Genomic DNA, 14,129 nt, shown 5'->3' with positions numbered 1-14,129 from the left:
TTTTGCAATATATATCACTGTTATAAGTTTTGCAAAGAAAAAAGAAACATCTCCTTTATTTTTTATTCTAAAATGTCCCTTTTATTCGAGCACTTATCAGATGCTCTGTGTGTGAAAGAGATGTCAGTTCATTACAGTCAATAACTTCATCTAATAAGAGAGAAGTAACCTGACATCTGAGGTGACAGTCTGTAGCCTGAACAGTTTATTACACACACACACACACCCACACACCCTCTGCAAACAATACATCTGTAGATATCTGACAAAAACTGTAATGTTAAAAGTTTGTTTTGTCATCTAATTAAAATCTGTGTCCTGTGCTGATTATGTTAAAGGTTGAAAAGGGAGATGAAGACTTTGCTCTGGAACAGACCAAACTTTCTTCTAGACGGATGCTTCGTGATGCAGGACAGGTCCACATCCAGTCATGTGTTTGTCTTCCTTGATTGTGTAAAAATGAACATGGTGGATCTGCAAAGTGTTCACACCCCTCTGAACATGTGACGTTTTTGTGACATGAGACCATGATAGAAGGTTACAAAACTGTGTCCATTTGTATTTTGACATATAACTTATTCAGTATAACTGAAAAACAAACAAATCTGGTTGTGTAAGGGTACACCATTATACTAATATTTAGTTGAACTTTTTTCAGGGTTTTTCAGGTTACCCCCATATTTTTCTTCAGATTTAGGTCTGGACTCTGGCAAGTTCAATCTAAAACTTTACTTTTGTTCTCTTGAAGTCGGTCTTTAGCTGTTTGGGAAGCATGGTTTAAAGCAGACAAATAAATCCCTCTTTATTGTCAGCTTTCTAGAAGACACCTGAATGTTTTAGGGCAAAACTGGCTAGTATTTGGAAATATTCATAATTGTGTCCACCTCAACAAATATTCCAGTTGCACCTTAAGAAAAGTAACCCCACAGCATGATGCTGCCACCACTTTGTTCTCTATTTTAGATGTGATGTTCTGTGCAGTGTTGTTTCTGACCCAAAAATACTATAGGTAATTGTGGCCCCAAAAAAGTCTAATTTCATCAGACCATAACATACTCTTTCAGAGGGTTAGATTGTGTTGGATCGTTTGTTTGGAAGGAAAGCATTATGTCAACTCCTTAAGCCCTTAACATACCTGTCCATAGCTGTAAACGGGAGCTACCTGGACCATATATTCATACATACTATAATATAAAAAGAAATAAAGGACTTGAAAAAATTAAATGTTGAATTTAAATCTATGCTTTAACAAAGGATTAGTTTCAGTGTTTGTCAAGGTTGTCGCCGATTTTTAAATTTTTTTTCTGTCTTCCTTTTAACACCTTTGATTGTTTTCTAGTTGGATTATAAGATAAATATCACATTAAATGTGGAAAATATTTAACAATTTGTCATTATGGTCTAATTTTTAGATCACAAATTCCTGACGTTTTAACAGAGGGCGTGTACACTTTGAGAGCAATTAGAGAGTAATATGTGTGTAATAATCACATAATTCTAAATATACTGTATATTTTTATTCTGGAATTATAAATGTTTCAAAGACCCCAAACTAAATCAACCCTCGTTTCTTGTGTCAGACTGGTTGCCCTCAAACCCATAATGAATAACAGTTTTTAATAATATTAGGTGCACCTTAATAAATGTAAGTATTATCAAAAAAGTCCTTTTATTTCTGTAATTCAACTAAAAGTTTTGCAAAAGCAAAACTAATGTATTACATTTATTAGTTTTAACACAGTAATACATTTTAAATGTTTATGTCTGTTAATTTTGATGATTATGGTTTACAGGTAATAAAAACACCACTTTCAGTTTCTCTGCAGAGTAAGGGTTCAGTGTATAAGGGTTGACCAAGTCAACTTGTCTACTTACACTCAATACTTGGTCTGGGCTCCTTTGGCATTAATTACTGCATCAATGCGGCATGGCATGGAGGATATCAGCTTGTGGTTCTGCTGAGGTGTTGCTTTGATAGTGTCCTTCAGCTTGTCTGGTTTATCTAATCTTTTTCTTGACAATACTCCATAGATTCTCCATGAGGTTTAGGTCAGGTCAAGTTTACTGGCCAGTCCAGCATGGTGATAACATGGTTATTCAAGTAGATGCCAAGTCCTGTTAGAAAATGGAGACAACATCTCCATAACGATGATCAGCACAGGGAAGCACAAAGTGCTCTGCAGATTCTCTGCACTGACCTTGGACTTAAAACATAAAACACAGTGGACCAACGCCACCAGAGGACATGGCTCCTTAAATCATCACTTACTGTAGAAACTTTACAGTACTCCTAAATGTGTGGTTATCCCATGCTGCTTGTGCACATTTTTCTACTGCACTTTTTCCTTCCACTCAACTTTCCATTAATATGCTTTGATACAGCCCTCAGAGCAGCCAGCTTCCTTTGAAACGAATAACCTTTAGTGCCATCCTTCTTTTGTGGAGGGTGTCTGCCGGACAGCTGTCAACTCAGCAGTCTTCCCCACAGCTGTGTAGGACATAAATGAGAGAAGCTGAACTTTAACTGAACTTTAAACCGGAATAATCAAAATTATTGGAAATAAACTGTTGAAATATATCTATCTGCATGTAGTCAATTTGACTTTTTTAACTAAATTCACTTTTTAATGATAATCTAAATGATCAAACTTTTCATTGTATGTTCTTTTTGATTTTATCTACACCCCAGTATTTAACTCAGCATCATAATACTGTAATTTTGTTGAAATTCCCACGGTAGTAAGGAACATTTATTTTTAACTAGTTTGAACTGATTGGGAATTGTGCATAACACCCGCCTTGGCAAATGCAACTGACCAATCAGATCAGACTAAGTCCTTTAGCTGTTCTGAAACCTCCTCTTCTTCTACTGCAGTGAATGATGATCCTAAATATTTTCCCAATTCTTTCTAGGATCCAGACGGAGAACCAGTCTTCCAGCTGTACACCAGTATTCACTGGGAACTGAGACAGAGAGTCCTCACACTGTTTCAGCAGGCAGCTCGGAAGGTACATGTGCAAAAAAATGTGTGATTTTGTTAATATTTTTTTGTAGGACAGAAAAAAAATCAGTCAGGTATGTTTGAATATGCACACATGGATGACCAAGCACATCACATTTTCTGTCTGCCTCATTAGAGGGTTAGCACCTCTGCAGCCCTGTCACCTTCAGCTCAGTCAGAGTGAATGTATAATTGTCTTTAAGACACTTTATAAGGGTCCATTAGTGTTCTTTTTTATGTATGTGAAAGCATATTCTTTATTGTACCATATAAGCAGATCGCGTTAGCTGCTCTCTGCCACAGTACTTTTATACTTTTTTTTTGAGTTCAGCTGAAATATAAAATATGCAAAAGGAAACCTTTGCAACTCCGCATTGTCTAAATGTTTTCCTAAGGTGATTTATTTATGTTGGAAAGCCATTTTTAATTTCACAAAGGTTTATATTTGCAGCATAATAACAAGTGCTCTGGTCTGAGTCCACTGAACCTCATTCTGAACTCATTTTGGAAAAAACGAAAGAAAATAAAAGTCCTGAATGAACCTCAAATCTCTCCCTGGTACTTACTGTAACTGTGAAAAAGTGGTAACAGGCTGTGCTTGTCTCTTCCTTCCAGGTAGTAATTCGGTGCCGCTTGCAGCGCAGACTGGCCTCTTTAAAGAAACTGGCAGAGAGCATAAGGAAGGTTCCCTCAGTGGAGAACGGTCCGAATGATCCTCAGCTTTGCTGTTCTGAAATAACCTCATGATGACATGTTGGACCTAAAGCTGCTCTTTGCTGTGTCACCCTTTCTGTTATTTTTTTAGTTAAGGACAGAAAATGTGAGTTTGAAGTATCTGTAGACAACGTGTTGCCGTCATCCTTCCCCATTTTCCCCCAGGAGGTCAATCCCATGGTGAGATCAACTTTAAACTGTATATAATGCGACACCCTGTGCTCCTTTAGAATATGTTTTTAATTTAACTGTGGCTAATGCACATGAAGCAAGTTTTATCCATTACTTCCTGTGGAAGACATAATTGATCCAACCATGGAATCAATGAAGAAGCTCGGTTTCTAGTGCTGCGATTAAATCTTCAGACACCCTGCAGAGTTCTGGACCTCAGTGTTGAGTTGAATGAAAACTGACATTTATCTTCTTGATCTTTCAAGGATTGGAGGAATTTGGTGGCATTGCCTGTGGATCCTATTGATGTGACTGTGACAGCACACATTCCTTTCTTCAAGCTCCAGGTCAGTGCTTACTAAAGCACTTGGCTTTCTCACACCCCAGTGCACTCATACATCACTGGATATGTAACCAGCAGCAGTGTTGGACTGTAATTGAATTATAAGATCACAGAAAAACATCTTTGCAGTGTTCCTACGCAGCCTGGGAAGTCTGGAATGTCTGTTAGTTTCCAGGTCTGGATAAATAAAAGTATGTAAACATATGTGTAATTCCAGACTGTGTTCCTTTTCCCATTGTTATATCCATCCATCCATCCATCCATATTTTAAGCCAGACCAGGGTAACACTATTTTACTTTTTTTTCAAAATAGATTAAAAGAGAATTTCTGAGAACTCCAGAAATTTGAGTCTGGGAACGTAAATGAACATGGAAATGTTTAGGAACCCTGCCTATATTCATTTATTACAACATCATTATATTGCAGAGGGTCTGCAGCCTTTTTCCAGCTGACATTTGCCTAAAGGCAATGAACACGCTGGTCAGGTTGTGAGTCCTTCACAGAGACAGACAGTCATATGCGCTCACATTCAGATTATCTTACCATCAGCGGTTAACATTGATCCCTGTGGAGAGGAGCACTGGGAAGGAAACGCAAACCTGCCTGTGGAGAGCATGTACACAGAGTCTCCAGGTGGCCTTTACCAGCTCTTCACCTTTTCATCCCTCACAACGATCATCTTTTTTCCCACATTAATTATTTAATTACCCATTAACATTAATCTGGCACGCTGAGGACCATTTAGTTACAACCGTCCTACTTAGATTTGAACTATCATGAAAAATTGTACACATTTTCACATCAATTCTTACATGATAGAAACATCGTGGAGCGAAACATTATCGTTTGCCTTTGTTGTACTTGAGGACAAATGTTTGCGGATTAGTTCAGAGCATCAGTGCAGTAGTGCGCTGCTTAGCCTGGTTCCCTCACAACAAAGAGCTTCTGGCTTCAAGTCGGAGTTTGGAAAAAAACATGTTCTCCCTGCACCTGCATGGGCCTTCTCCAGGTTCTCCAGTTGAAAGGGTGTACCACATCATTGCTTTCTGTGATCTAGTTACACCTTAGGCAGGTATGGACGTAGACTGATGGATTCAGTGATGGTTACATCTGCTTTACTGAAGAGCCAATCCCTACAGCTGCAATTGTGGGGAAAATAAGTACATCCTTACTCCTTACGTAGGATGTAGGAGGGAAAGTAGCTGCTAACTTAATTCACTTAATTATTTGATCATCTCTGTGATAGAAGGAGCTTAAGTGGTTTGTTGGTTTCCTGGAAAGACATCAGCAATGATCTTATCTAAGTAATTATTGCTATTCATCATTTTTGAAAGGGGTAACAGGCCACTTCAAACTATTTAAATCCATCATTCCACAGTACGAAATACTTTTTACAAGTGAAGAATATTTAAGACCCCTGCCAGTGTTCCCGAGAGTGAACATGGAGCAAATTCCCTCCAGGATCAGACCATTAAACAACCAAGACCTCCATCTTAGACTCTACACACCTCTGTTAACATGTTAAATGTTTACAATTAAAAACAATTAATTGTTTAATTAATTGTTTTTAATTGTAAACAATAAAAAAAAAGACTTAAACATCATATATTATTTTTGTTTGGAAAGCTTCTCTGAAAAATATGAGAACATGGCTTAGGTGTGCCAAGATGTGTTTGAATAAACCGCAAATCTACCGGGGCATTGTCAACTGGAGAAATGAGACCAAAGTAGAGAGGTTTGGCCGTAATGCAAAACAGCAAACATGGCAAGTCAGCACTAACACCTCCTGCCAACTGTTAAGTACGGTGGTGGAGGGGTGATGATTTGGCACCTTGAATTAATTGAGTTGATCATGAATTATTATGGATTATGAAACGATCCTTTATTTTACACACAGGAAGGCAGCATAAAGAGGCATGTAGCAGCATGTTGTTTTTGCAGGTGTGGAGAATCTGGGAAAGAGATCGGATAAGTTGAAGGACGGTGCATCTGAAAAGCTATATTATAGAAACAAGAGTTCATGCTGAGCAGTTTGGATAACAGATGGTAGGAGGTGCTGAAAGCAATATGCATTCAGAGCCATGTACTGTGTTTCTAAACTACAGAAGGGATTTCTATGGGAAAATTGTAAATAAATATGTGTATTTTAGACAATGCGATGGTAAATATTCATTTACCCTTTCTAAGTGCTGCTTTCGTCTTGAATGTATTGCTTAGTGGAACTCTGAGCATTTAATCAAAACTGAATGTCTATATTAAATTAAAAATGTTTTCTTTCTAGAAATATTAAGAAGTTCTGTCTTATGTGATGACCCTTCTCTGTTTAGAGACTCTAACCATGTTATCATTGATGTTATCCAGGTTCCCCAGCACTATAAGCTCATGGGTTACCGGCCTGCGTCTGTTTGGGAAGCATTTAACTCCTATGTTCCCACAACACTGGCCAGGCCTCTTCGTGCTAGACCTCAGGTAACTATGAAGAACCTGGATTAAAGTGTATATTACACCCAATATACCTGCTTATTTGTTTTATTAAAACCCCTTAGGATGCGCAGGAACCTGTTGAAGAGGGGCACAAACTTCTCAGAACGATGGAGCTCAAAGTCGGGCAGAATGCAGAGGAGCTTGTATCCGCAAAGGAGACTGCTAGACTCTCTTTCAGTGCTCCTGAAGCTCTGATCAGGCCTTTTCCTGCAAACCCTCTCAGAATCTTTGTATGGCTGGGGTTTCCTGTAATGTCACCTGCTTCTTCATACAGGAAACACATCTGGCTGCATATTTATTTGCTGACATCTTGTTTTAGAATCCAGCCCCGGGCCTTCAGTCTTATAAACCACAGCCTAAGTACCTGGAGAGCGATTTGGAGTTTCACCTCTGTCCTCTGCCAAGGTTAACACAACTTAACAAACTTACATTATCCTTTTATTTTGGTTAAACCTTATGACATTTATTCAGTCATTACTTTTTGTGTAGGTATACACTCCGTGAGAGCAACACCTCCGGCCTAATGACACTAACTCCACACGCTGAGTTTCTCCATCATGAGGTATATTTCTTTCAGGGTCCACGGTTTATGCTTTTATGGTTTTATTTTCAACCACTCTGGATAAGAGAAAGGAAAAAAAGCTCCTGTTTCTTGTCTAAAATAGTTTGTTCAGATTCGTCTTTTTTTTCCTTCCTATAAACAGGGATCAGTCCACGGGATCACGAAACAGAGGAACCCTGATTCAGTCTCTTTATTATCCGAGTCCGTCCCGCTCGCCACTAACAGCTCCCCTCGTAGGTAGGTCACATGTTTCATATGTGTGTGTGCTGAGTGCTGGCAGAGCTGAAACGGTTTATACTCTTCGTTTTGGGGTTGAAAGCCTTTTACCTTCCAGCTGACATAAATGAATCATGATCAGCAGCTGGGGAAGGCTGCTTAAGCACGGCATAGTATGAAGTTGTGCTGCTTCCACTTTGTACTCTGATTCGAAAATGACAACCAAATACTGAAGGCCGCGAGTAAAAAGTAAACAAATATTGCATATTTCTCACGCTAAACACCAAGGCTCCACTTGAAGTCATAAAAGTTTTGTTTATGCAATGCGAGCTTCCAGCTTTCAGAGGAATTCCTGTTTACATGACTATAATTAGAAATATTTTCATAGTTAATAGAATCTTAATGATTGTTGAAGTGAGATGTCTTACATGTCATGTTTCAGACAGGTTTTAGGGCTCGTGTTTATGCTGTTAGAGAGGCTATAACCCTCTGCATCCTCCATCAAAGTCCCATCATTTACGAGCTTCGGTCTTCGCTCCATCATCTGGCAAACAGCATTACAGCAAACAAAGCTCCTCACAGTTGTCCCATATAAATATGTAACGGAGAAGTCCAAACAACTTCCACCCCCTGCCAGGCTGCTGGATGTCAGATTGTCTACTTGTAATATATCCACCAGCGCTCATAACACATTCATGGGGTCAGAGCGCGAACGCTAGGACAGCTTTTTGCATTTTAAGCAGTTCTGGTTTGAATCTCAACTTTTAGACCTGTTATTTATTCTTGCATCAGCAGAAAAGACACAAGTTAAAGTCTATAAATGATCATCTAGATGGAAGAAGAGATAGTTATCCAAATGAAATCATTCTACTTTTTCTAGTGCCGTTGTTCAGCTCAAGTGTTTCTCTCTATTAAAGAATCTAGGTCAGTCTGTATGGAGGAAAACACAGAGAAATAATGATTTATTCAGTCTTCAGCCTAAAAGGACAGCAAGGTAGTGATATTTGATGTAGTGTGTTAGCAAACACACCACGGGTTTGTCCTCTTCTCCTTGTGCACCTTTTTCTGTGCAAACATTTTCTCCCTCTGACCCCTCTCCAGATAGTAACGCCGTGTGCTTCACAGTTTAGCCAGCATGATGGAAATTCAAGTACCGGAGTGAAAATGAGTAATTTAGGCTTATGCATGTTTTTAATTCACCTTCCTTGTGTTGCACAATAGACCTCCTGGCTAAGCAGCAATTGTCTTTATGGCTCACAGCACTGATTTGCAAGATAAACATGGAAATCAGCCTGTATGGGTTCATTTATTTTATGGCTTCATGCAATAAATACCTACAGTACAGCACCATTTACACCTGTTGGCACCTCTGTAAAGGTGTGATAAAAGTGATAACATCATCTTTTTGCAGCTGCAGCATAGTGTTTTTCATAGAAATATATCAAATCCATTTCATTTGACTATATTTGTACAACAAAGAAAAACAAGAAACAATTGTTTTTGCCACATTTATTGTTGCCCTAATATTTCCTGTAACATAAATGTACCTGAAGCATTTTATAAATTTATACGTTACCTTTTCAGATTGATCATTTTGTGGTATTTAATCAATGATCAGAAAATTTGTGTCCCTGATCTATTAATATGTCCCGGTCCATTTTCCGTGGTCCCTGGGAAAGACAACGAAAAAACCCAGGTCATAGAAACGTCTGTGAGAAAATAGCTACTTGCGTTAATCAGCCATATCTGCGGTCAGAGCTATTATTGAAAAGGTTTACACAACTGAACTTTATTTTGCCACAACATAGTGAGCACGATGTTAAAGGGGGAGTAGTCACTTTAAAAAGACTCACAGTCAACACAGTTATCGGATGCTAGTAATTATTTGTTCAACCTCCTTTTGCCTTCAGGACAGCACTTCATTTCTCATGCAATATTTCACAAGATTGGAGCATGTAAAAACAAGTGATCATTAACTATTCTTCGTTGCACAATCTCTCCAGATCTTCCAGAGTTCTGTGTCCTCTAGTATACTATCTTCTCTTCAGCTTATCTCACAGGTTTTATGTAGGACTTTGGTCTGGGGACTGAGATGGCCATGGAAGATGGTTCATTTTGTGTCTAAACCATGTCTTTGGATCACTATCCTGCTAAAATAACCAATTATTACCCATTTTCAGTTTTATCGATTGAGTCCATCAGTTTATCGTAATCCATAAATGTTTATCGTTTGTGATGGTAGGACAGAAAATGATTTGGACATTTAGAAAGTGTCTTAAAAGTTGCTATGGAGACCCAGGGACCCCACGAGTTCACTCATTTCTGCAGTTCTCTTAAAGTTAGCTTTGGAGATGGTTTTACCTCCTTTAACTATAAACTCCAATTGTTTTAAACTTTTCATTATTGCCATGACTGTAGACATCGACAAGTAGAAACGAGTGATTGTCTTCTATTCATTGGATGATTGATCAAGATCATCACACATCTGTGTATGAATGACATGCTTTTTATCTCTTTTTCTCTTAAAAGAGAGAGAAAGACAAAAAATGACATCTCTGTTATACCATATTTATGATCCAGGGAAACATTAACTAATTTAGCATAAATTACACAAAGTTGCCAGTAGGTGCATAGAGCACCGTATTATTCAGGAGAGTTTCTTGCTCATACAACCAGTTTAAGACTAAATATTTACTCACAGTTCCTAAAAGGAAGTATCTCCATTATTTCAATGTTAGTTCAATGTGAGATTTTAGACAACCTTCAACGGCTTTTGCATCTTCATTAGATCAAGCATTATTTTCATTTCCGGGGAAACAAAAACAACGTATGTGTCTCTCCTGTAGGTTCGTTGACTACAACACAGATATCCTCCCTCTCTCTGCACCTCCTCTTCTTGCCGCCCTCCCCGACGGTCTTCCACCGCTAACAGAGTCCCCGTAAGTGCCTCACTGTGCTGTTTACACACAACAACGACATGGCTCATGTCATTCATGTAAAACTGTGTGCAGGTGTGTAGGTCCAGGGGTCCAGCTGACACCAGAGATTATCAGAGCCGAGTTCCTGCTGAAGAAAGCTCCCGTCTCCAATAGCAACCTCACCGCAGGAATAAGAGCCAGGTCAGTTCAGAATCAGACAAAATTACACACACATTCAGTCCAGCAGGGTTGGGGAACTCACATTTGCAAGACGGAAATGCTTTTCAAGCCAATAAATAGAATGATTGATTGGACCCACATTTAGCAAAAAAGAAACAGAAAACATGTTTAGTTTTAGGAGGGGAAGTATTCTGGATAAACAAAGCATAAAGTTAATGAATGAGCACATCGTGTAGCTGGAGTTCCTTTCAAAAACAGCTTCCTGGCAGCTGCATCACACTGGATGATATGCTGAGATTTTTAACCGCTGTCTAAACAGTGAAGCCGACCTTTTCTTTGTGTTTCATCCTGCAGAGAATCGGCCCAGCTTCTCTCTTCCTCTGACATCCTGCTAATGTATTGATGTAAATGTTTTACGCTCAGGAGCAAATGATGATTAAACTAAGTTTATACGTCTGCAATTAAAATGTCAGTTTCAATCTTATTTAATATCAAACAAAAACATTTTATTCATCACTAGACCAAATGATGATCTAGAAATGTATTACATTTTCATCATTATGCAATATAGCAGAGCTAAATGGGTTTGATTTGTAAATGCAGCTTAAAAAAACGTTGGATGTTTACAGTTTTTATGTGTTTTGAGTTCATTTTTTCAACTTTCCTAATATTGACTTTAAGCTGTTCCATTACAGACTGGAGGTGACCCACAGGTCTGAGATAAACCAGATGCAAAGAAGACTGATGGCCAGACTGAAGCAGCTTGAAGGAGAGAAACCTGAATAGGCAAAACCGCTGCACACACACATCCTCTTCAGGAATAAACACAACTGCTTTCCTCCGGAGGCACATTATTCAGCAGCCATCCTACTCAGCCGCATGCAAGACTCTCTTTTGTCTGTTTTGCCACTTCTATATAATGAAACCTAGTTACTTTCTCGCCCACCTGTAAAGCTTCTTCTCTCCCACTCAAAATTGCATATAAGCCTCCCTTCTGAGCTCTCAGAAAGGCTGGAACTGTGTTACCCTACCACCTACTTCATTCAGATCCGTGTGCAGCGAAGGCACAGCTACAGTATGTTCCAACAAGCTGCACCACATCAACTCTGACAGCTTGGTTTTGATATTAACAGGACTGTTAATGGTTTAAATGCAGATGAAAGCCAAATAATTTCACCCTCTCTGTACGTCTGACAATGAGTCCTAATTGAGGTTTTGTGTTTTGAGAAGATTCAGCTTTTAATTTGACCTACAGCCTTCTGATTTTCAGGGACTGCGTATTATTCTAATGTTAATTAGAGACATCAGTTCAACATTCACACTTATGCTGTTGTAAAAAAAAAAAAAAAAAAGCAGCTGACTTCAGGATTTGATTATCAAATAAGCTGACAAGCTGCGAAGTCACCAGGATGTAATCCAGCGCACATGTCGCCTATCACCCATAGAGGGAGCTCCAGCTCTATGCCTCTATCAGGTAGAAGCAGCTGCTTGCATGTTTGTCTAACAGTGAATATTTGTACACTTACGGATGGCAGTGGACTGTAGAAAAATAAGGTGACACTGAATTGCCTGTTTGTACTCCCTTCTACAGACACACACAAAGCCAAAAAAAGGTCACATTATTTAGACTTGTGGTAGGATCCAAACAGAACTGCAGAAGCATGTAATTTTATGGCTATGCTTTCAGATTACATTTTAAAAGAAGAATGCTCTTGTTTTGGCTACGAAGGACAATCCGACAGAAAAATATCTTATTTCATTATTAAAATTTTTAGAAATATTTTTTTTCTTCTTTGTTGGTCAAAAACTAAAGCCCAGCAGGGATAGAGATACATGTTCCTCACAGACTGTAATAAAAATAGTAGTAACAAAAGTATATTGAAGGACATAGAGACACTATTCACATTTCAATATATTACTCTCCTGAACCACAAAGTTTAGTTTGTTTTTGTTAATTTTATAAATAAAAATCTGAAATATGTGGTGTGCATTTATATTCAGCTCCCCTGAGTCAATATAACGCTGCCACCTTTGCACATCAAGAGACTAAAATGTTCTTCTTAGCAAAATAGCTCAAGCTCAGCCAGACTGGATAGAGATCATGTTTGAACAGCAGTTTTCAAGTCTGGCCACGGATTCTCATTTAGATTCACATGAATTAGGTTTGATCTAAGCTTTACGCTCTAGCTGCATGTTTTTTGGTCATTGTCCTGCCGGAAGGTGAACCTCTGTCCCAGTCTCAAGTCTTTTGCACCCTCTAACAGGTTTTCTTAGATGACTGACTTGTATTTAGCCTCATCCATCTTCCCGTAAATTCTGACCAGCCTCCGTGACTCTGGTGAAGAGAAGCGTTCCCACAGCATGATGCTGCACCATCACTACACAGGGTGTGATCAGGGTGGTGTGTAGTGTTAGATTCCCACCAAAAATTGTATCTTGATCTTTACGGACCTGAGGACATTCATGTTTGCTGTGTGTCCTTCTGCAAATGTCAAATGGGACTTTTGATTTTCTCTTAACAGGGTATTTGATTTTTGGACTGAGCAACTAATAGGGTGGCTGTGGCTCAGTAAGCAGTAGGAAGAGTAGATGAATCGGACTGCTGTGGATGCGACCCCCGCCACATGTCAGTGTGCCTTTTGGCAAGGAAGTAAATCTCCAGTCCCTTTTCACTACTGCTGGTGTTAAGTCTAGTAGCCCTTTGAGTCCTGGTAGGATTAGAAAAGTGCTACTAAAAAAACAATAGTTGTCCCCTGAGCTGTGGATCTCTGCAGCTCCTCCAGAGTTAAAATGGACCTATTGATTGCTTTCTTTGATGAATTCTTTCCTTGCCTCGCCTACACAGCATCCCCAGAGCATGATGCTGCTGTTACCATTGCCCATTAACATCATGTGATCAGGCTGAGCAGTGTTAGTTTAGTGAATTCTGGGCTGATTATATTTCAGGGTTTTATGGTAATGAGGCCTGAATGCAGAACATGCAGAACATTTCAGATTTATAAAAAAACAAACCTTTAAAAGTGTGTTTTATAGAATAATGCAGTAGTTTGTGTTGGCCTGTCCCATAAAAACCCAATGAAACAAATTAAAATGTTGTAAATGCTTTTGGAAACGCTGCATCTCTTTCACAGTCATACATCTACTATTTCTACAAAAAATGTTTGGTCTGTTTTCTCTTGTACGCCACACTCTCTTTAAGTTTTTTTTCCATGTACAGCTGCTGTTACTCTTCCCTCCATCCCAACTTATAGATGAGGTGAACTCTTTTAGACACAACAGTACAAAATAGGAGCATCTTTGCTTCTCCCCACTGAAATTACACAGGGTCTCATGGAAAGCAAACAGCATATTACTCCTAATAAACTAAAATATCCAAAAGGGAACACAGTCTAAAGCATGAGGACATTTCTCAGGCAGAATCTCACGGTGCTTCATCTTCACTTCATCGATCACTGTTCAGATCCCCGGGGATAAATCAAAAATAACCCACAGCAGCAGTCTCTTCTGCTACCTGCTTTCTCAATCTTTTCAGAATCAA

At 38.9% G+C, this 14,129-nt stretch overlaps 1 protein-coding gene across 5 annotated transcripts in view; it reads left to right on the top strand.

The window, feature by feature from the left end:
* Positions 1 to 13,676, top strand: part of cfap221 (cilia and flagella associated protein 221) — a 28,710-nt gene extending 15,034 nt beyond the window's left edge. For all 5 annotated transcript variants that reach the window (XM_047354898.1, XM_047354899.1, XM_047354896.1 and 2 more), the window contains exons 13-25: positions 339 to 416; positions 2,914 to 3,009; positions 3,618 to 3,705; positions 3,808 to 3,896; positions 4,154 to 4,234; positions 6,593 to 6,700; positions 6,778 to 6,945; positions 7,035 to 7,120; positions 7,205 to 7,277; positions 7,420 to 7,514; positions 10,340 to 10,432; positions 10,505 to 10,612; positions 11,287 to 13,676. In XM_047354898.1, coding sequence (XP_047210854.1) covers positions 339 to 416; positions 2,914 to 3,009; positions 3,618 to 3,705; positions 3,808 to 3,896; positions 4,154 to 4,234; positions 6,593 to 6,700; positions 6,778 to 6,945; positions 7,035 to 7,120; positions 7,205 to 7,277; positions 7,420 to 7,514; positions 10,340 to 10,432; positions 10,505 to 10,612; positions 11,287 to 11,377 — 1,254 coding nt within the window. In that variant the 3' untranslated portion in view covers positions 11,378 to 13,676. The remainder of the gene's footprint in view (positions 1 to 338; positions 417 to 2,913; positions 3,010 to 3,617; positions 3,706 to 3,807; positions 3,897 to 4,153; positions 4,235 to 6,592; positions 6,701 to 6,777; positions 6,946 to 7,034; positions 7,121 to 7,204; positions 7,278 to 7,419; positions 7,515 to 10,339; positions 10,433 to 10,504; positions 10,613 to 11,286) is intronic.
* The last annotated feature ends 453 nt before the right edge of the window (positions 13,677 to 14,129 follow it).

Source organism: Girardinichthys multiradiatus, chromosome 24 (assembly GCF_021462225.1).
Source record: "Girardinichthys multiradiatus isolate DD_20200921_A chromosome 24, DD_fGirMul_XY1, whole genome shotgun sequence".
NCBI lineage: Eukaryota > Metazoa > Chordata > Actinopteri > Cyprinodontiformes > Goodeidae > Girardinichthys > Girardinichthys multiradiatus.
The sequence above is the reverse complement of the archived record's forward strand: the minus strand, read 5'-3'. Positions and strand labels throughout refer to the sequence as shown.